The sequence below is a fragment of the Pseudorca crassidens genome, chromosome 9 (assembly GCF_039906515.1).
Source record: "Pseudorca crassidens isolate mPseCra1 chromosome 9, mPseCra1.hap1, whole genome shotgun sequence".
Classification (NCBI taxonomy): domain Eukaryota; kingdom Metazoa; phylum Chordata; class Mammalia; order Artiodactyla; family Delphinidae; genus Pseudorca; species Pseudorca crassidens.
In genome coordinates this window covers 95,718,680-95,740,681 of record NC_090304.1, presented here as the reverse complement: position 1 = coordinate 95,740,681, position 22,002 = coordinate 95,718,680, and the positions used below count along the sequence as shown (strand labels likewise).

At 44.5% G+C, this 22,002-nt stretch overlaps 1 protein-coding gene across 5 annotated transcripts in view; it reads right to left on the bottom strand.

The window, feature by feature from the left end:
- Positions 1 to 1,653: 1,653 nt before the first annotated feature.
- KMT2A (lysine methyltransferase 2A) overlaps positions 1,654 to 22,002 on the bottom strand; it is a 73,848-nt gene continuing 53,499 nt past the window's right edge. For all 5 annotated transcript variants that reach the window (XM_067751186.1, XM_067751187.1, XM_067751188.1 and 2 more), the window contains 12 exons: positions 21,443 to 21,603; positions 21,061 to 21,246; positions 16,604 to 20,849; positions 15,637 to 15,717; positions 14,217 to 14,281; positions 12,956 to 13,126; positions 12,041 to 12,115; positions 6,842 to 7,020; positions 6,576 to 6,679; positions 5,456 to 5,539; positions 4,909 to 5,038; positions 1,654 to 4,459 (listed from right to left, as the gene is read on the bottom strand). In XM_067751186.1, the coding sequence (XP_067607287.1) occupies positions 4,184 to 4,459; positions 4,909 to 5,038; positions 5,456 to 5,539; positions 6,576 to 6,679; positions 6,842 to 7,020; positions 12,041 to 12,115; positions 12,956 to 13,126; positions 14,217 to 14,281; positions 15,637 to 15,717; positions 16,604 to 20,849; positions 21,061 to 21,246; positions 21,443 to 21,603 (5,758 nt within the window). In that variant the 3' untranslated portion in view covers positions 1,654 to 4,183. The remainder of the gene's footprint in view (positions 4,460 to 4,908; positions 5,039 to 5,455; positions 5,540 to 6,575; positions 6,680 to 6,841; positions 7,021 to 12,040; positions 12,116 to 12,955; positions 13,127 to 14,216; positions 14,282 to 15,636; positions 15,718 to 16,603; positions 20,850 to 21,060; positions 21,247 to 21,442; positions 21,604 to 22,002) is intronic.

The following is a 22,002-nucleotide window of genomic DNA, read 5'->3' as shown; positions in this document are numbered from 1 at the left end:
TTTTCTTGGTTGAAAGACAGAACTAGAGTACCTCGGAACAAGATACCAGGAAAGCACAGAACACAATTTTCCCCTAAATGCAGGTGGTAACCCCAACATTCATAACCAAAAATAGAGAAACAAGGAGTACAGGTACTGACTGGCAACATTCACAGGCAGAAAAAATCCAGGTGACACCATTTCTGCATTTCTCTCTGATCCCAGAAATGGACTGTTCCGCCATCCCCTTAGGATGGGTCCCCCTCCATTGGGGGGGGGGATCAGAGGAGCGCCAGACTGACATTTTCCTGCCACTACTAGCAACTGTAACACAATCCTTATCTATAGTGTTAAGAGAATTAAAAGCCATGGACTGAACTAGGCTTTGTTACATGGTGCATTACTATATTAGTTCCTATATATATCATATTTATATTTATTTGAAAACCAAAACAAAAAAGTTGCAAGTTTTCAGAGTGTGAGACTTGACTGGTATTCATGATTCGGCACAAAACCATCTGCTAGATAACCTTGTATTGCTTTAAAATGAAGGAAATGAAACATAAAATTACACCCAGCCCTTTGCAATGACCCGCTTTTCCTTTAAAAAAAAAAACCCAAAAAAACCACAACTTGATTTCTATTTTAAAAAATCCCAAATCAAACTTAACATCTGACAAGGTTTTGACCTTTAGTATTTTCAGATATTTGATTGAACGACAGTCCTTTAGAAAGATACATTCATTAAAAGGTTTTTTTTTTTGTTTTTTTGTTGTTGTTTTTTTTTTTTTTTTTTTTTTCTTAAATCAAGGGAGCTGCATGGTGCTCACGGCATTGGCCGGGGGTTTGACAGAGGCAAGCGGGGTGGTGGAGTGGATCCCGGCAAAGGAGTCTGGTTGAAAACGTATATGTAGCTGCCAGGGCTTCCCCCTTGATTCTTGTCATTGGTCTAAAAACAGGAGGGGCCGGGCTGGAGGTGGCGGACGGTAATGGAGGGAGCCAAGGGACCAAGTTCCGGCCAAAGGGTCAGCGCCATGCAGCTATTCTGGTTACACAGTTGTCACTGGCCACCAGGAAATGCAGCCACGACAGGTTCTAGCAGCGAAGCTGTGAGCTGGCTCTGTCACTGAGAACTGACCAGGTTTGCAGCTGTTACTCCCTTCGGGATGCCCCTTAGGGGATTCTTGGGAATGACCCACCACAGTTCCTCAGTCTGCACTTTTGTGCGGAGATTCCCTTGGTCACTTTCAAAAGAAACTCGGAGGTGTTTTGGAGATAGCTATGCCATTTTTTTTTTTTTTTGCCTTCTTTCCCTCTTGTAGGGAAACCTTAGCTTATTCCCCAAGTTGCTGGCAGGTACGCTGAATTTTGGCAATGGACTCAAGGCTGAGCTCTAAGAGGAATTCCTCATTTCCGCGGTTGACAGGGAGTGGAAAGGCAAGGCAAACCATCTGCAGCTGGCAGGAGAAGGAGAGCTGGGGGTTCCTCCCCTGGCCTCAGGGTTTGGGACTGGTAGAAAGAGCTGAGGAGGGGCTCACAGTACAGCACGGCCTAGCAGGGCAGTAACTAGGTCTATTTAGCTGAGTTTCCCCCACCCCCGACTGGCCTTTGGGTCTTTCTCAAGGTGAATTCATGACCCATCAGTGCATTAATCATTTCAGTAACAAATGCAGCTTAAGGTATTTTTCTTTAAAAAAAATAGGAATAAAAGGATTTACAAAAAAACCTCACACAGTGCAATAATAAAGGAAACCAGACACTAGTGGAACCCCTTGGGCCACTGTATCTTGTCACGGGCAAAAGGAGGAAGGGAGGTGAGGTCTGGGTAGAGCGCTTTCCCCAGCCCCCTGCTGACACTTCTCCACGATGACAGGGAGTCTCTGCCTTCCTGGCCACAGTGCTGGGCTCCTTGCATGACAGTGAAAACAGTGACAATGTTCCAGCAGAGCCACCAAAGTTCTTAATTAAGGTCACGGAAGAACAGGGAGCCCAGGATGGAAGGCACAGCAGAGCCACGAGTCCCGGGGCAGAGAGCGCTGGGCTGAGTCGTATTGCTTCGCTAGACTTCCTTCCGTAGAAATGGGCTTCTCGAGGCGAGAAAAGGTGCCTCGCCCTCCACTGGACTACGCTGCTCTGAAACCTTGTAGCTGACAGAGGCAGAGGAGAATCTGCTTTATCGTGAGTGGTCAGACTGTGCTTCAGTTTCAACGGGCTGCCCCAAAAGAGGGCACAGGGGGATCCGGGGGGGTCTTTGCAGGCATGAGGACTTGGTGGGCAGAGGGAGAGGGAACGAGGTGACCTATGAGGCAGATGGTGATGGAAAATGTCAGGTTGCCATTCAGCTTGGTTGCTAACTCTGAAGGAGGAAAGACGAGGGACGTGTAGGTTCCCACCTCTCAGCACTGAGCTGTGCCAGAAAGGAGAGAGACAGGGCAGGAAAGAAGAGAAGAAACTGCTGTGTCGAGATCCTACCGCAGCCTTTTCAGGAGCTTCGATTTGGGAAGGAGGGGAGTGGCCCGATGGAGTTGGGGGGACCTTCCTTTGCCATTTATTGTCAAAGAGCAAACCCAGGAAACGTTTATGTCAACAGGGCACAAACAAGCTACACATTAAACAACAAAAAGTACACCTTCCAGGGGGAAGTTGGGCAGGAAAAACCAGACTTTGTGTGTTCAGCTGAATATTTTCTCTAACTTCATCCTATGAAAATAAAAAATTATTAAAAACCGATCTTCTTTTAAATTAGGATAATACCGCGGTTTAAAAAATAGCCTTGTCATAAGTGCTTCTCCCTATGAAGTGCTTCTCATAGAAAAATATACAAAATATATTTACATTTATAAAACCTTAAATAGTAAACTGTAAACAGAACAGAGTAAAATCCAATGACTTAATTTAACAGGTTCAGGACACTGTCTTGGGGAAAGGAAGAGAAGAAACATTTGATGCTGTTTTGACCACATCCTAGGGAGTAATCAGGGCAGTAGTGTCATTTAATTTACTTTATCCATAGATTTTGTGCAGGTGGCAGAGTTCCCTCGATACAAGGTGGTCTAGTCCCCAAGTTTTGGGCCTTGAAATCTGATTAGTGTTCTGCCTTCAACTGGACACTGACCATTGAAAAATTAAGTCTTCCTATGTCTTAACAAGGGGAAAATAAAGTTATCACGTCCTAGGAATGGGGCCCAGGGGTTACCCTGGTTGTGATACTCTGGTTGGTGCATGATTCAACTCCTATTTAAATAATCTTCCTCTTCTAAAAAATCATGCTACATATATTTCTTTAAAACTCTCAGTGGAGTTTTATGAAAACGTCTCCAAATTCTGTCTGGTTATGGCCAATGGCTCCTGTCCACTTCCCCACTGGGAGTGCTTACAGGCTCAGGGAACGTTTTGTAGGCACATCCTATGCCCAACAGGGAGTGTCCTCGAGCAGGGAGTCACTCTCCCCTACCACCCAGAGAGCATGGGAAAGCAGTGGGATGCAGAACGGGGGACGAGAAAAGTGGAGTGAAGAGAAGGAATGAGAGGGAAGCCGCTCCTATTGTCTAGGAAGGTGACTGTCTGAGATAAGGCTCATGGGGGTAACACTCCCACTTACAGCCCACAGGCTCAACGTCTGGTAATGAACTGGCACAACCCCAAGACAGCCTTTGACACCAAAGGTGCTAAGAAATCCTGTCTCCCAACCAGAAGGGAACTCTCAAGTGGGAGCATCGTAGGGAAAACCACCAGACCGTCTTTGTTCAACACACGGCTACAGGCTGGGCCCGGCTGGCAACCAACCCCGCCCGCACTGGGGCTGTGCCTGACCCCTTGCTTACAGTGCTCTGGAAAGGCCAAGGCAAGGATGGCAACTTCTCTCTGAGGAGGTGCTCAGGCCCGATCTCCCAACATAACTAACCCTCTATAGGCTCCTTCCAGGCAAGTCTGCTAGGGACCCGTTTCCCGCTTTTTAACAGCACACAATCAGAGGGGCCCCAGCAGAAAGCCGATCGCGGATCTTTTCTTCGAGACCTCATCTCTCTCCAGGACTATGATCACATGTATAATGTGAATATGGGACCTAAGGGAGCCCAGCCATCACGGAGGCCCCTCAACTGTGCCCACTCAATCCTGGAACTCCTGGCTGCTGGCAAAGGCCTTCGGCACTGTTTTGGAGGCCCTGGGTCCTAGTGCTCCAACAGTGGGGAGAAGAGCAGCTTTAGTTTAGGAACTTCCGGCATTTCTTGGCACCACAGTTGCAGGGTAGCTTGTTGCTGGCATCCTCAATGGGGAACTTATAATCGTAAGTGAGTTCCTCCCCTCGGTAGATTTTGCGCATGGCAAAGATGACAATGTGCTTCTGCCCATCGATATTAATAACCCGAGAGTAGCAGTTAGGCTCACATGAGTGATTGATGAAGCGGGCAGCGTTTCCATGCATGGTGGCATCTACCACCTCGGAGTCATCGATCCGGAACATGTAGCAGCCAATGCCCTGCAGGAAGGAGAGCGGAGAAGAACCTGTTATTTATTACAGCGCAGGCTTGACAACATTTCCCAACCTTTTTCTGATGTGACCTTAGCCACTGATGAACAGGTTCTTCTGGTAAAATTTCTGGATTTCTCCCATCTTTCAGGATGCTTCCATGACAAATTCCTAGATTACAGGCACTAGACTAGAGGTTTCTTAATGTCTCCACAGGCAAGAGAACTGTGTGCTTGTGATCCTGGGATCCATTCAGACAAACCTTCAAAGAGTATCTTTGTGTGCTAATCCCGAGAGTGGACTGGGCCCACTACAAATTCAGAGATGTTAAAATGTAAAAAAAAAAAAAAAAAGTCTAATTAGAATATACTAATTCTTCTGCAATCTAGGGATCATCTTTATAGTTGATGGCCCCTTTCTATAACGAAAGAACTGGGGAATGAAAGTGTGGAACTCACCTTGCTGTCATAGTACTTCTCTCGCTTGTCAGTCTGTATGGAACGGATGACATTGCCAGCGTACTCAATCACCATCTCACCTGCATCGATGTTTCTCTTACAAAAAAGACCCCGGCCATGGATGGGAGACCTAGGACATAAAGACGGAAAAGACATCAGCTGCAGATTTTGCAAATAAGGTTAAATGTGTGAATACATGAATAAATGAATAAAATCTCCTGGTCTATTAGTTCCCCAGGAGAGACAGAGACTTGGAAAGAATCTGGACCCACCTGATTTGAGTATATTAATCACTCTAACAAACAGCCCAGGATTAAAGATTTCTCCGTTCCAAAGCCCACCAGAAGCAGCAATACTTTAAAGCTTACTGTGTTACATTCCTCGTTCAACACAAGGAGCTGCAGGGTCCCAGGACATCAGGTTAGATTAGAAATATCGATAAAAACCTCACTTACTGAATGAGGGAGGTCACTCCAGCATTTGATCCACTTTGATTTTGGAAAACTTCATTAGTTTTCTATAATTCTTTCTACAATTTTAGCCATACCTGTAGACACCAACTGCCTCCTTAGAAGTCTTTTTTAAGTGCCGGAAACGCATGGGCATTGGCAGATCCATACTAGTTGCCCTCCTAAAGAGAGACGGTTCGTTATTAATGAATTCTCTTCAGGAAATCATCAGTTTTGAGTCTTGGATCAAAGGTTCCTAGAACGTATGACTACACTATTCTGTGTGTTCAATCCCAAGCATAACAAATGCCTTATAAAATTAGGCCTAAAATATAGTACGTTATATATGAAGTCTGTGGTGGTACATGCAAAGCTGACAGAGTACACTACAGTTAAAGAAAATAAAATATACATCTTACAGTTATTTGAATTTCTCCTCTAAAACACATTCCTCTCTCTTTGCCAGCCAGCTACTGTTACTTCAACACAAACTCTATTTCAGTCTTCTTAAATGTTATCTGGGAAATTGTGATCTAAGCAAAACTGCAACAGAGGGAAGCAAAGAGTATTTCTTTTTTTATTTTATTTTTAAATTTTTTATTGAAGTATAGTTGATTTACAATGTTGTGTTAGTTTCTGGTGTATAGCAATGTGATTTAGTTATACGTATATTCTTTGCGGAGCACAGCCTCCGGACGCACAGGCCCAGTGGCCATGGCTCACGGGCCCAGCCGCTCCGCAGCATGTGGGCTCTTCCCGGACCGGGGCACGAACCCGTGTCCCCAGCATCGGCAGGCCAACTCTCAACCACTGCGCCACCAGGGATAGCCCTATACGTATATTGTTTTTCACATTCTTTTCCTTCATGGTTTATTACAGGATATTGAACATGGTTCCCTGTGCTATACAGTAGCACCTTGTTGTTTACCTATTTTATATACAGTAGTTTGTACCTGCTAATCCCAAACTCCTAATTTATCCCTATCACCTTTCCCCTTTGGTAACCAAAGTTTGTTTTCTGTGTCTGTGAGTCTGTTTTGTAAACAAGTTCATTTGTATCATATTTTTGATTCCACATATAAGTGATATGATATGGTATTTGTCTTTCTCTGACTCACTTCACTTAGTAGGATAATCTCTAGGTCCTTCCATGTTGCCGCAAATGGCATTTCACTCGTAGAGAGCGTTTCTTAGGACCGCTCTCCACTCCAGACTTACCGAGCTGACTTCAGCTGCACCTCCTCCTCTTCCTCATCATTGGGGTTGTATTCAGGAGGCTGCCGGTGCTTAGAAGCCAGGAAGTTAAACATGTCAAATGCTGACTTCCTGGAGCCAAAAGATGAAAATATACTTAGAGAAATACTTTAATAGAACCAGTGAAGGACAGTGTTAACACTGGAAATCTCAAAGGTTAAGTGGGAAAATAATTATATCGTTAGATCATAAAATCAAGACCTCAAACTGCTTATGGAAAGGAAGAGAACTTGCCTCAGGTGGACTTCAGCCCTGGCCGAGCCATGAGGGTTCAGTGGAGGCTCATTGGCCTCCTCTGGTTTGTGGAAACGGAATTTGTAATTCCTACAGTGCTTGGCACCAGACAGTTGCTCAATCAGGAACACAACTGCATCGTGGAGAATCCCCAGCATCCTCAAACCGTTCACACCTGCAGGATCAAAGGCACCAGGGTAGTGAGGAGCCCAGCCAATAGGAAGCCACATACAACCACAGAAATGCCTAAGCTAGGGAATCACTCTGCCAGAGGCTGCTCAAGGGTGAATTATACTAAAGACAAGCTAGAAATTAACATTAGATAGCCATTAAAATGATGCGGATACAGATCCATCAATATGGGAAACACTCATAATAGATTAAGTGAATAAAGCATGCCACCAATCTATGGACTATTTTCTATGTTCTCTATGTACACAGAAATGCTATATGTGTTATTTCATTTCATGGCATAATGACCACACCTGGCAGGAAGCGCCAGCTTCATCTCAAGGTAAGTAAACCTAGGCTCACACCCAAGGTCACATAGCTACTGTGACAGGATTTGAACCTTGGTCTGTATAACTCTAACTATGATCCCATTTTTGTTTACAGGTAATGGAGTACTAAGCTCACATGCACACAGGCACCTCACTAAAATTTATAAGGAATGTTAGTGAACCCCTAACACAGAACTCTCTTCCATGCTGTTACAGTGAGCTTATGGAGAAATACACTCAATAGCCACTTTGTTTTACTCACTTAGTCTTATTCCATTAATGAGCATTTCTTATTTCTTTTTACTTAAAAAAAGACATTTATGTAAGTCTGCTGGCATAGATGGTGAAAGGCTTTCTAAAATGATTGGCTTCAGGACTTCCCTGGTGGTGCAGTGGTTAAGACTCTGTGTTCCCAATGCAGGGGACCCAGGTTCAATCCCTGGTCAGGAAACTAGATTCAACATGCATGCCACAACTGAAAGTTTGCATGCCACAACTAAGGAGCCCGCCTGCTGCAACTAAGGAGCCCACGTGCTGTGACTAAGACCCGGCGCAACCAAATAAATAAATAAATATTTAAAAAAATAATAATAAAAAAATAAAATGATTGGCTTCTTTCCTTAAAGGATGGGACATAGTAGTAATTGCCATACCTCTTTTTAACACTAGCAAATAGCAAGTTAAATAAATAGTGTATTACTTACAATGATTGTTTTTGGTATTAATAGATACCAAAATAATAATGGCATCTATTGTGGACAAGATACTATTTCATAGGCATAACTGTGTTAGGATCACACATGCAGTTCCAACAGACACACCGTTTGTGTTATAAAGCATATGTATAGAGATGTAACCCCAGTGTAATCTGGAGCCATATGCTATGGCTGGAAGGATATCCGTGTTTAAATGTTAACAATTACTTCTAGGAGGTGGGACCCCGTCCACCAATTTGTTATTGTGGTGATTAGCTTCTCCAAATTTTAGAATTCTACATCTTGTATAATTTTTTAAAAGAGGGGAAAGTTATTATCAGGTGCCTAATTTCCACTTCACTTACAAGAATCTCTAAGGGATATAATTTGGTTTTAGTGGCAAGCAGAAAGTTAAGTCTCCAGATAAGCAACATTCTTATGATCACAATCGTTGTTCCGATTAGAACTCAACCTATAAAAGTATAAAACACAAGTCGACAATATAAGAGCTTGAAGTCATATAAGACAACGGCAAACATTTTTTTTTTTTCTATACAACACTGATTTTCCCTAAGAATTCCTTCCTAGGAGTTTCAGATTGCTGTGGATTCCTAGGTAGAAAAAGCCATTAAAAAACATACTTAAGTGTATTTTCACAAAATTCATTTTAATGTTTAGGCTGAGCGTTCAACTCTAGTGTTCAACCTTCACTGGAGGGCTTACAATGAGATTGGACACTGTGTCAATAATGGGAAAAGAAAGATGAGTTACACACGGCCCCTGTTCTCAAGGAGCCCTTGGCAGAGTGAGGCAGATATGAACACAGACCTTGCAATGTGAAAGCAACCAGATAAAGGTGTAGTATAAAGTACTACAACAGGGAACAATCTATTCTCGTGTGGGCCATTCACTTGTTCATCCAACAAGTATTTACTGAGCACCTACTATATCTCCCGCATTCTTTCCATCTCTCCACTGTGCCGGACAGAATCTTGGGAAAACAAAGGTGAACAAGACAGGAAGGTACCCGAGACAGAAAGGTCTCAGATTTTTTTTTTTTTAAATAAATTTATGTATTTATTTTTGGCTGAGTTGGGTCTTTGTTGCTGTGCGCGGGCTTTCTCTAGTTGCAGTGAGCGGGGGCTACTCTTCGTTGCGGTGCACGGGTTTCTCATTGCGGTGGCTTCTCTTGTTGCGGAGCATGGGCTCTAGGCACATGGGCTTCAGTACCTGTGGCTCGTGGGCTCTAGTGCACAGGCTAAGTAGTTGTGGCACGTGGGCTCAGTAGTTGTGGCTCGCGGGCTCTAGAGCGCAGGCTCAGCAGTTGTGGTGCATGGGTTTAGTTGTTCTGCGGCATGTGGGATCTTCCCGGACCAGGGCTCAACCCATGTCCCCTGCATTGGCGGGCGGATTCTTAACCACTGCGCCACCAGGGAAGCCCAGGTCTCAGCTTTAATGTCACAGAACCCTTGGACCCTTACCTAATACCATACACAAAAATGAACTCAAAATGAGTCAAGGACCTAAACGTAAGACCTAAAACTATAAAACTCTTAGAAGAAAACATAGGACAAAATCTTCATGACACTGAATTTAGCAATGATTTCTCGGATATGACATCAAAGGCACAGGTAACAAAAGAAAAAACAAATTGGACTTCATGATGATTAAAAAATTTTGTGCATCGATACTATTTAAAAAAGCTAGTATTCAGTGATTTCTCTGAATTCTATCTCAAATCCCTTCAGTCAGGATAATGATCTTAATTTGGCATATTAGGGTACTTAAATAAATCATGTCAGGTTCATTACTTTATTTTTTAATTTTTGGCTGCACCGCACGGCTTGTGGGATCTTAGTTCCCCGATAAGGGACTGAACCTGGGCCCTCGGCAGTAAGAACAGAGTCCTAACCACTGGACCGCCAGGGAATTCCCAGGTTCATTATTTTAATTAAACCTCACAACAAATTTTGAAGGTTGCATTAATATTCCCACTTAAGGACATTAAGCCTTGAAGAAGTAAATTAGCTTGCACCTGAAATAATACTGATAGCGAAAGGGCAGAAATGGGACTTGAACTCAGTTTCTGTCTCCAGAGTTCATGGTTTCTAACCACCATTCCATGTGGCAGCAAAAGACATGGATAAATGAAAGCAATCTTTGTGCCGTTGGCAAAAAGGGCTGAGCTACTCAAATTGAGACTGAGAACACTGAGCTTGGGATGCTGGTTTCCTCCAGGAGCAGAATCTTACACATATTATCAGTAATCATTTCAGAGTGACTCCTGGGAGAGGCCATGTACAAATTTAATTATAGTTCACCCAATGACTGCCACCATTGGACAGAGCAGGACCTATGAACCATATTTTCCTGCCCCCAAAATATCTCCCTCACCAATCTAAAAAAAACAAAAAGCAAAAAAGACACTATCCAGAGTAAAAATGGAGGCAGCCCACAGAATAGCAGCAAATATTTGCAAATCATGTGTCTGATAAGGGATTAATATCCAGAATACATAGAACTTATAAAACTCAACAACAAAAAAACAACCTACCTGATGAAAATATAAACAAAGGACTTTGAATAAACATTTCTCTAAAGAAGATATATAAATGGCCAATAAGCACATGAAAAGACGCTCGACATCTCAAGTCATTAGGGATATGCATAGAAAACAATAAGTACTGGTGAGGATACGGAGAAATCGGAATTCTTGTGTACCATTCGTAGGAACGTAAAATGGTACAGCCACTGTAGAAAACAGTATGGTGGTTTCTCAAAAAATTAAAAATAGCATCACCATATGATCCAGCAATTCCACTTCTGGGTATATATCCAAAAGAATTGAAAGCAAAGTCTTAAAGAGATCTCTGTACACCCATGTTCACAGCAGAATTATTCAAAAAAAACAACAAAAATTTGGAAGCAAGCCAAGTGCCCACAGATGGATCAACTGATAAAGTAAATGTGATACATACATACAATGGAATATTATTCAGCCTGAAAAAGGAAGTAAGTTCTGCAACATGCTACAGCAAGGATGCACCTTGAGGACATTATGCTGAGTGTACTAAGCCAGTCACAAGACGACAAACACTGTATGATTCCACTTATATGAGGTACTTAAAATAGTTACAAATCACAAAGACAGAAAGAATAATGGTGGTTACCAGAAGCTGGGGGAAGAGGAGAATGGGGAGTCATCGTTTAATGGATACAGAGTTTCAGTTTTACAAGATGAAAAATTATGGGGATGGATGGTGGTGATGGCTGCACAACAAGGTGGATGTATTTAACACCTCTGAACTGTATACTTAAAAATAATTAAGATGAGATATGGGGATGTATGTATATGTATAGCTGATTCACTTTGTTATACAGCAGAAACTAACACACCATTGTAAAGCAAGTATACTCCAAAAAAGATGTTAAAAAAAATAAAAGAATAATTAAGACAGTAACTTTTATGTTATGTGTATTTTACCACAATAAAAAATATTCATCTGTAAAAGAAAAAAACGAATGAAGTACTGAGACAACGTTACAGTAGAGAGAAATCTTGAAAGCATCATGTTAAATGAAACAAGCCAGTCACAAAAGGCCACGTATTATATGATTCATTTCTGTAGGAAATGTACAGAACAGGTACATCCAGAGAGACAGAGAATAGACTAGTGGCTGCCAGGGGCTAGGGCTGAGCAATGACTGCTAGTGGGTATGGGGCTTCTTTTAGGGATGAGGAAAATGTTCTGCAATTACACAGTAGTGATGGTTTACACAACTCTGTGAGTACACTAACAGCCATCGATTTGTATGCTTTAAATGGGTAAACTGTGTAGTATAAGGTTTATATCTCAGTAAAGCTGTGAAAAATGATTTTTTTTTTAAAAAAAAGGTTGATTTTTTTTTTTTTTTTTTTGGTGAAATCAACCCTGTAGCTTAGACCCACAAGTTACCAGAGGATACTGAGACAGGAGTAAAATGACCGCTGCAGCATTACCTGCAAATGAAAGCTGCTTCAGGCGGGCGTTTGACCGAGCCTCCTGGACTTTGTCTGTCAATGACTTCCAGGCATCTGTGAGGAAATAAGATAATTCAGTCAAACATCTCTTAATACCAATGATGTGAAAAGATCCCCTGCTAGAACAGCTTTTTGTTGTTTTCTTAGTTTAAATCAGTTCAGTGAATAAGAAAGAAGCTGGGAAGGTGCCCCACCCAACAGTGCTCCTTTCTGTTACAAAGGATACAGAAGTGGTGAGGAGGTTCCCACCTTCTGAAAATGACCCCTGCATCCTCAAAGCACTCACTTCCCCTGAGGGTAGTCCAGGTCCCAAACCTGAATGTGTGGTATTAACTCTACTCCCTCTACTGCTAACCAAAACAATACCAGCACTAACGGTTAACCAGGACTGTGGGAAGGAGATCACAACCTCTCAGTTCCTTACAATTAAGGGGTGTAACTAGAAAACCTTTACAATCCCTTCCAGCTCTAACCTAAGAGTCTACGATCTCTTCCTATCTGTTGGATTTTTCCCACACTCCACACTCAAATACATCTTATGCAGAATGTGTACACTCAAACTAGTTATTTTTTTGTTCTCCTCACATATGTTTTTTTTTTTCAGTCACCCAGGCCGGAATCTTCAGAGGCATCTTTGAGTCCTCTCTCTCAACCCTCTATATCCAAGTAATCATGAATGTGTCTGTTCTTCTCTCCTTTCCTTTCTTCTTCTACTGGAAGTGGGCTTTATTACCTGACATCTCTATTGCAATAATACTCTCACTAGTGGCCTCTTGCCTCCTAGTGTCTCCATTTCAATCTATCTCATATGCAGCTGCTCACATAAATGGTACTACTGCAGCCCTAGCTGAGCAGAGCCTGCGCTGTTGGGCTGACCTAATTTAATCCACTCACCTTCGATACTTTCCGCACAGATCTGAAAGCCATCGTCACTTGAAATTTCAAAAACAAGTCCTTTTTTGGGCTTTTTCTCAGCAATGCTTTCCTTCCGCTTCTGTTCTTGCTGGAGCCAAAGCATCAGTGGAGAGCTGAAATTACTTTCTTCTTCTTCCGCTGTCTTAGGTTCTGTGAGGGAGAAAACAGACAGGGGCCACAGTGGATGCCACAGCAAACACTTACTGAGGACTTTATGCGCGTTTTGTCTCCAGGCCTAACAGCATCACACAGCTGGTTTTATTTACTCCCGTTTACAGGTAACAAACCTGAGGTGCAAAGAGGTGGAGCAGCTTGCCTGAGGTTAGAGCTAGGAAGTGACCAAAACTAGAATTTTTTTTTTTTTTTAATGTGAAGTTATGCTGTCTCTCTGGTAGTTTCTGGTATGACAATCTGACAGTTTTTCAATAAGTAATTGCCCTCAACAGAGTCAAAGCTAAAAAATAACGATGGTTAACATGTATGAAACGCTACCTATGAGGCACTCTTCTAGGAACTTCCTGTATTAACTCAGATAAACCTCACAACAATCCAATGAGGTAGGTGAGAAATGATCTAAATTTTAAAGGTGAGAAAACGGAGGCAGAGAGAGGTTGAGCAGCCCATGTTCATAGAGCTAGTAAGTGGTAAAGCTGGGATTTCAACCTAGCTGACTGCAGAGTCTGTACTCTCAGCCACCACCCCACACACTGCCTTCTTACAGAGACGTATCAATCCTCTGCAGGAATCAGCAAATCAGCAGAATGTGACTGCATCCCAAATCGTATGGCTAAGCATTTTCTCTGCCTGGTTTTCTTCTGGGAATCCCCTCAACGGAAAAGGACAGAGTCTTATATCCAGAGTTCTCTAGTCTTGAAGCGACTAGTTGTTTACTGATGAAATGCATCAGGAAAGAAGTGCTATGGAGATGTATCTGGAGCCATAACCTACATCTGGCTATATTATATAATAAAAATGGTTCTTGGTCTTCACTAGTGACAACTAAAGGATGAAGACAGCTTATTGTGAGCTATTTCAGTCACACTGCTGTTACAGCAAACAGAGCAGAAGAGTATTTATAGGTTTTAGTTTCGTGTCCTTTGGCCAATCACTTAACATCTTTAGCACTTTGACTTTTTTTTTTTTTTTTTTTTAATCTAGAAAATCAGTAGGTAGAGAAGGTGACTTTTACAGTACTTCTGGCTTGGAAATTCTGATTCTAACCCGTTACCCACCCACATACCTGAATTTTCTTGTTCATCTGCTGGATTCTGTGTTGTCTGAATCTCAGGAAGAACAGCCACTTGCCTACATGAAAAGAAAACCAAATGTGAGATGTAACACCAGCTAGTTCTTCAATTCAAAGATAAAAACTGTCCACAATCTACCATACAGCTGTATCAGTTATACAAAACAACCACTAGACATGAACCACAGCATGCTTTGTGAACAACCTGTTGAATGAACACACCACCACACTACTGTAAGATACATAACATCAACTATCTTTTGTGAGATTCTCTCCCAAACATTTGACATGAATTTTCTGCTTTTGGAGTTGTAGACTGTGTCCTTAAAATTCTTCTCATACCCTTAACTGTTAGAAAAAAATAAAATGACGCTTGTTAGAAGCAGTTCCGGAGTTCCTTAAGTGAATTAGCTGGTTTAATTAAAAACAAAAGCTGGGCTTCCCTGGTGGCGCAGTGGTTGAGAATCCGCCTGCTGATGCAGGGGAGGCGGGTTCGTGCCCTGGTCCGGGAAGATCCCACATGCTGCGGAGCGGCTGGGCCCGTGAGCCATGGCCGCTGAGCCTGCGCGTCCGGAGCCTGTGCTCCCGCAACGGGAGAGGCCACAGCAGTGAGAGGCTCGCGTACCACCAAAAAAAAAAAAAAAAAAAAAGCAGCCTGCATGATGCACCAGTAAATCATACCTATTTTCACCTTTTATAATTAAATAAATCCTGCAAACAATTCAGATGCAGATCAAGAGGGAACTAGTTAAATAAATTACTGTAGGTCTACACAACAGAACTGGAGGCAGCCATTAAAAAATGAAGTGGCACAGAGATATGTGCACGATACAATAGCTGAAAAAAAACAAGTATAGAACAGTATGTACGGCATTATTTATTTTATGTAAAAGGTATATACGGGGGCTTCCCTGGTGGCGCAGTGGTTGGGAGTCTGCCTGCCGATGCAGGGGACGCGGGTTCATGCCCCGGTCCGGGAGGACCCCACATGCCGCGGAGCGGCTGGGCCTTTGAGCCACGGCCGCTGAGCCTGCGCTCCCCAACGTGAGAGGCCACAACAGTGAGAGGCCCGCGTACCGCAAAAAAAAAAAAAAAGGTATATACAGATTCAAATGTACACCATGCATATCTGTAGGCATAGAAATGTTGGTATGAATGAAAACAAATTACAAGTAACAATTACCTCTAGGCAATAAATTGGGAACAGGGTAGGCAGGAAGAACATGGAACCGTTACCCATTATTTAAATAATTCTGTGTTTTGTTTTGTTTTTTTCTTTACAAGCATGTATTAATTCCATTAAAAAAACTTTGGCCAAAAAAAAAAAAAAAAACACAAATCAGGAAGGACTATTTTCTAAATGAGGTGGACAGAACTGAGTGCTTCACTTCAGGGAACTAAGTCTTACACTTACCCTGCAGGCTGCCCACACTCTTTCTGTGGCGACTGCTCCACGTTAGCTATATCCTGCTGCTCAGCCTCTGCTCCTGGAGCCCTGGAACAGAATCATTTGTATTTTTTCAAGAAAAACAACAGTAAATATGTACCCAACAAGGGGGTCAGTCTAAAGAAGAATCTAACAGGTTCTGATAAAATTTATGGGCTGAGAAAAGTAACCTGTGGTGATACGGGTTAGACAGTGGTTACCTTGGGGGGTACTGACTAAGAGAGGGCACCAGGAGCCTTCTGGAAGACCAGAAATCTTTTATGTTATGATCTGAATGGCAGCTACATGGATGCATACCTAGATAAAAATTCACTTTGTGTACTTTACGTATATTTTAATGAAAATGTTTCAGAAAAGGACACCATGAGATCTACAACAGGTGGTTTTGCCCTCCAGACAGGAATAATCATCCCTTAGTATCCTAACTAAGCCTCAGCGAAAAAGAAACAGGCGCAAACAGCAGCACTGTTCTAAGTCAGAGCAAAGAGCAATGAAAGACATAGTCCTGGGCTTCCCTGGTGGCGCAGTGGTTGAGAGTCCGCCTGCTGATGCAGGGGACGCGGGTTCGTGCCCCGGTCCGGGAGGATCCCACATGCCGCGGAGCGGCTGGGCCCGTGAGCCATGGCTGCCGAGCCTGCGCTTCCGGAGCCTGTGCTCTGCAAGAGGAGAGGCCACGAGAGTGAGAGGCCCGCATACCAAAAAAAAAAGATGTGGTTCTATCCAAGGGACCAACTGCCAACGGATGGAACTAAATTTTACTCCATAAATCAGCACAATGAGGGGGAAAAAAAAAAAAAATCAAATCAAAGCCCAGAAAACCCAAGTAATGTAACGTGGGCCAAGGTGTGTCCCTCCCAGAAGACCACTTCAACAGCCTCTACTCCAGAGCATGAAACCCCTCAGACCCAGCAGAGCCAAGGTCTGCATCTCTCACCCTGTGACTGAGGTCAGGGGTGTCGTGCTGGCTTCTTGGTCTGGAATGTGTGCTTCAGAAGAACTGGTCCGCAAGTGGGAGACTTTGTGCTTCTTGCCACTCCCTTTGTCCAAGGGCAGCTGAATCCGTTTGATTTTTGGTTTGGGTTTCATGGGCCCCGGCACTGAGGAACTTGCTGACTGCTGTCCAGAGGACGGAGAGCCCCCAGGAGAGGTGGAGCTGGCTTGCATAGCTGAGGATAAAGCCTTATTCTGCTCCAGCCCCATGCTATTAGGAGCATCTACCGTCTGGGTAAAGTTGGAGCCCTGGGTCCCTGGAGCAGAATCAAGATCCCGCTGGGAAGAGAGAATCCCGGTTTTGCTGGCGAGGAGCTGGTTCACATGCTGGAGCTGATAGTGTTCTTCTGCTTCCCCTGAAGGTGAAGCAGCCGTTATGCCCACAGTCTGAGTCGAGGGGAGCACACAGATGCTAGATGCTGCCGTCATTGCAGCAGTAGTGGGAGTCTGTGACGTCCCCAGTTGTGGAAACATTCCTGAACTTGGCGGTAAAGCCACAGGCTGGTCTTGAATCCCCAGGCTCTGCTGGCTGGCTTTGATTAAAAGATTGCTTATGGAGCCAATATCCGGGCTACCAAGCAACCTCGGGTTGGTTAACGCGACATGCCCTGGAACGGACGCGCTACTTGTAGGGGCGGTTGTAGTTTGCATGGATACAACGTTCAAGACGGAGGAACCGGAGGCCAAGCCAGACACAGGCCCTGACGTGAGGTGGCCGGTATCCTGGCTCATGGTGGCTGCACCCGCCGCCGGGGCAGCAGTTCCTCCCACACTCTGCGGTAACAGGGGCGCCTGTTCAAAATACATGATGCCGGACTTAGACCTTTTTATGATGTTGGGGACAGTTCGGTGAGATGAAGTATTAAGTGACCCCAAGTCTAACAGATTGGGATGATTTGGAAGCTGGGAGGGTGTGAAGTTAATCAATGTCATGTTGGAAACCACGTCGGAAGGGGCGATGTTTGAAGGGGTACTAGAGGGAGCGAGTTTTTTATTCTTTCGGGTCTGCAGGCGAGATATGGGTCTCTTCTTGAGTCCAGAGGATGGAGTGGCTACTGTGGTACTGAGATCTGTCCTCTGGCTGGCTTCTGAGACCAAAAGCTGGGGATCTGGAGGAGGCTGGACCCCGATAAGTAGGCCTGAAGGAGGACTGCTGATGTTTGGTGGGAAGCTACTCTGAGTAGCTGCAGGGAAGGAATGTAAGTGCTGGTGATGAGGCATGGGGAGCAATCCTTTGCTAGCAGGAGGGAATAAAGACTGGGAAGTCGGCAGGCTTGGACTGAGTCCTGTGGTTAGGGTGAGACCACTTCCCATGGGCCCCAATACTGACGTGTTTGTCTCCATCACACTGGGTGCAGAACTAACAGAAGAGGTCAGCTGGATTTTTTGGGTCACTCCATTCGGAAGAGTCTGGAGAACATAAAGTGGCTGCATGTTCTGGTTAACGACAATGAGTTTCTCGGTGGCTGGTTTCAGGTGGGGCGGAGTGGTCTGGACAGCGGCATTAGAAATCTGAGACGGGCCAGGGCTATCGGTAGAGTTGGGCACGTATTTCTGGTTCTGGATAGGAACGGTAGGGGAAACAGGTACCTGAAGGCCAGGGGTGCTACTATTTCTAGTTAAATCCTGATTGTTGCCATGACCTTGCTCCACCGAACCACAAGGAGGGCTGGAGATGTGGTCTGCATCCATGTGACCTTGGATAAAGTGGTCAGGAGTCATGTGGCCTTCAGGGCTGGGATCTACTCCTGGACTCAGCAGGGAGGAGTCACCTTCAGAGGAGGCCACAGATTTTTCTGGGATGGCTCCTCTCTTCTCTCCTGAGTCTGAGATTACAGCTAGCCTACTGGGGTTCTGGCTCGGGACAGTGGGACTCCGGGTGGTCAGGACAGAGAGGTCTGACGGCAGCTCTAGTGGCAACTCGAACTGCTCCTCTGCTGAGATGGAGGAAGAGACACTGCTGTCCACGGCTTCCGTCGTCGGCAACTGCTGAGAAAACACTTCGAAAAGACCCATGTCTTTTTCACGATTACTATCAAGACCCAAACCTTCACCAAGATTCAGGAGTTCCGACGAAGAGGACTCTGGGCTCTCACCCAAAGCCTGCATGGACGGAGTATTCTTCAGTACAAAGTCCATAATGTCTGAGGGCAGGATGTTCCCACAGTCGTCACTGTTGTTGTTGTCTGAATCCGATTTCAGGAGCTCAGTATTATAGGTGTCCAGTAAGTTTTTGTCTGAGGGGGTGCTTGTGTGGACCCTGCGGCTTGACTCCAATGAGCTGAGCTGAGCTTCCAAGGAATCCTGTCCCTGTGTTTTCACTCTGCTCACAGCGTGGCAGTTATCCATCTTTGGCTCATTTTTGTGGCCCACAGAGCTCTTAATGACGTGCTCTTTCTCACCAGTGTCTTCAGGCCGATCCATCTTCAAGTTCTCTGTTCCGTTTTCTTTACTGTTTCTTTTTGGGATCTGGCTGCCTTTCCTCGTTGTGGCTGTGACGCTAGTATCACTCTCTGTCCCATCGTCAACACCATCCAACTGTGAGATTTTGGGGAGATCACATTGCTCCTCCTCCCGAAATAAATTATGGGATGTCAGCCGTTCCTCTCCACCTGAAGAAATCACTGTCCTAGTGAAATTGTAATAGTATAAATCGTCTTCGTCGGAAGTGCTCAAGTCATCAGCCCCGTCCACCTGTCCTTCAGCGGATCTCTTGCCTCGCTTCTTCCCAGTTGAGCTGCTGTAAAACGGAATGTCTTCTTCGCCATAGGACCTTACTCCATAGAGCGGGGTGAGCCCAAAGAACATGTTAGAACGTGCCCGGGCACTGCGACGGGGATATCTCCTCTTGAAAGAGCCATCCTCCTGAGGTTTGGGGCCATCTGGAAGCATTAGGTTTCTGTCCTGTACTGGAAGATTCTGATAGTTATTACTTTGAGAATCCTGGGATGAGGTATTATTCGGGCTTGCTTGGGCGACTGGACCATCTCCTGGACCTTCGGAAGTGGAAATTGGTTCTGTTGGAGATACTGACTCTATCTGCAAAGGGGAAAGAGGACTACTTTCTTTTAGGGTATTCTTGGACTGACTCTCACCCTCCATTTTTAGAGGTGTCAGTGTTACTTTGACAGTGCGTTTCCGGGGTGTCTGTAATTCCTTGGCAGACCCTTCTACTTGCATGGATGGAGCTTTGGGGACTCCTGGAATAGAATGGACTTTGTCCCCAATCTTATCAGAGGAAACATTATTACATGGTCGTTGCCCCATGAACTCAGGAGGCAAAACTTCATCAACAAACTCTGGCTTCAGGTTTCCTTCCTCACCAGTTGCCACCTGACCAGGTTCCAAAAAAGATTTACTGGAATGCTTTTCTTTGAACATTTCTTTACAAGATTTTTTCCCTTTCTGTCTCCTGTCTCTGGAGCTGGATCCCACGTGTTCGTTGATGATGGACGATCTGTTGCTCACTCCAGATAGCTTCAAGGTTTTGACTTCAGTATCTTCATCGGGAGGGGAGTTTGCTGACTGGTTGGAATCTGTCTGTTGGTCTCGATCATTCCTCTGCCCTCTCAGATGGAGTGGCGGGAACGGGAGGGCCTCTTTAGAAGAAAATGGCACTGAAGACAGTTCAGCAAAAGTGCCCGTTTTACTAACATTTAATTCTCCAGCTGTTGCATTATGAACCTGTGGGGCCAGTTTCGGAAGGCCAGGGTAAGCCACATTATGTGCCGATCCCTCTGAGTTCTTGGAACTCGGCATTTTGGTCTTCTCTCCCTTCGAAGAGGAGCTCTTGGATGTTGAGTCTGAAGCACTGGAGTGCTTCATTTCTGAAGACGAAGAGCCATCGAAGTGACTGGTTTTAGTGCCCATAGTAACTACCGTCCTTTGCAGATGTGAAGAGGTGGGAGTGTTCTGCCCTAAATTAGTGTTAGAATTCAGTGGCCCTAAGACATGATCAACCGCTTTGGCACTTGACTCGAGATCTGCAGTGGTCCCTATGGTGGCGACTGAGGAAACACTGTTCCTGGAGTAAGCGCTCCCAGTTCTCATTGGAGACATTATCCGGAGTTTAGACCGCTGGGGTGACAGGGAAGAAGTACTGTGACGCCTGGAGCCAATGCTTCGAAGTCCAGAGGAGAGTAAAGGGTCACCCACTGTGACTATCTCATGAGTGGTTGGGGTAGGGCTTCCTAAACGAGACAGAAAGTAATAAAGTCCATTACAGATCGGACACATGTGCTATACCACTGGTTTCAATGACTTGGCTAGATATGTTTACAGCTAACGGAAAATCAACATTTTCCATTGGCAGAAGTCACCACGATAAAGGTGCCTGACAGCATTACAAACTAATCTTTGAGCTGACCTCCTTGGGTCGGGTAGGTCAGTGAAGTCTTTTACCTGCAGAAGGCAGTGGCCGACAGCCAGGGGATCTCTGTGTTGGAGAATAGCTGGGTGTTCGAATCCTAGGGACCTTTGAGATGACGTGATAGAAACAGGAACCAGAGGTTTGTGAATGAGGAGGTCGATCTGGTGATGGAGGACTTACAATTTCAGCTGTGTTTTGACTTTCTTTAGGTGAAATTTCTGTGGCAGGAAATAAAAACTCTTACTAAAAAAGTTTAATTAAGATATCAAACAAATGAACCAAGAAAAAGCCAGCTGTCAGGTAAGTACCAAAACAGAAGCAAATGTGACCTCCCAAAGCAATGCCTTTTTCCCACCCGTCAATCACAATATTCCCCCAAATCGAATTCAAGTCCCATCTTGATTAAAGACTAACCTGCAAAAGATGTTGGACTGTGAGCAATGGTCCTGTTTTCATCATGTTCAACAGTGCTGTTGATATCTGGCTCTACAACCGGAGGACGGCATTCCACTATCTTGCACGTGTACACGCAGCGTTTGCGAGCATCCGTGGTGCTCCAGTACACCCGAGAACACCTGCACGCAGATGGTAACGATCACCGTGAGTGCGAGGACAGAAGCAGAGACTGACATTTGTCAAAACCTCTTCTCAGCCTAGGTTCCCTGGCCTCCTTGATTTATAAAATTTAGCTTTATTTCATGGATTCTTATTAGAGGGTCTCCTGGTTAGGGTCTTCCAAGTTTTTTGAAGTCCTTGGTTTTTCCTGGCCTCTCAGAAAACAGCATCAAATCCTTTTTTATTGTGTTGTAAGCAGGGGACAAAATTAGTAAAACAGCCTAAAATGCAAAGAAAAAAAAACAACTAACTATTGATACTATAAGAAATAGTTATTGGCCTTCAGGAAGGGATAACTGCCCCACCATGTGTACAAAGTGAGGAAAGAACAAACCTGGCATATTTCCTTTGGGAGAAAA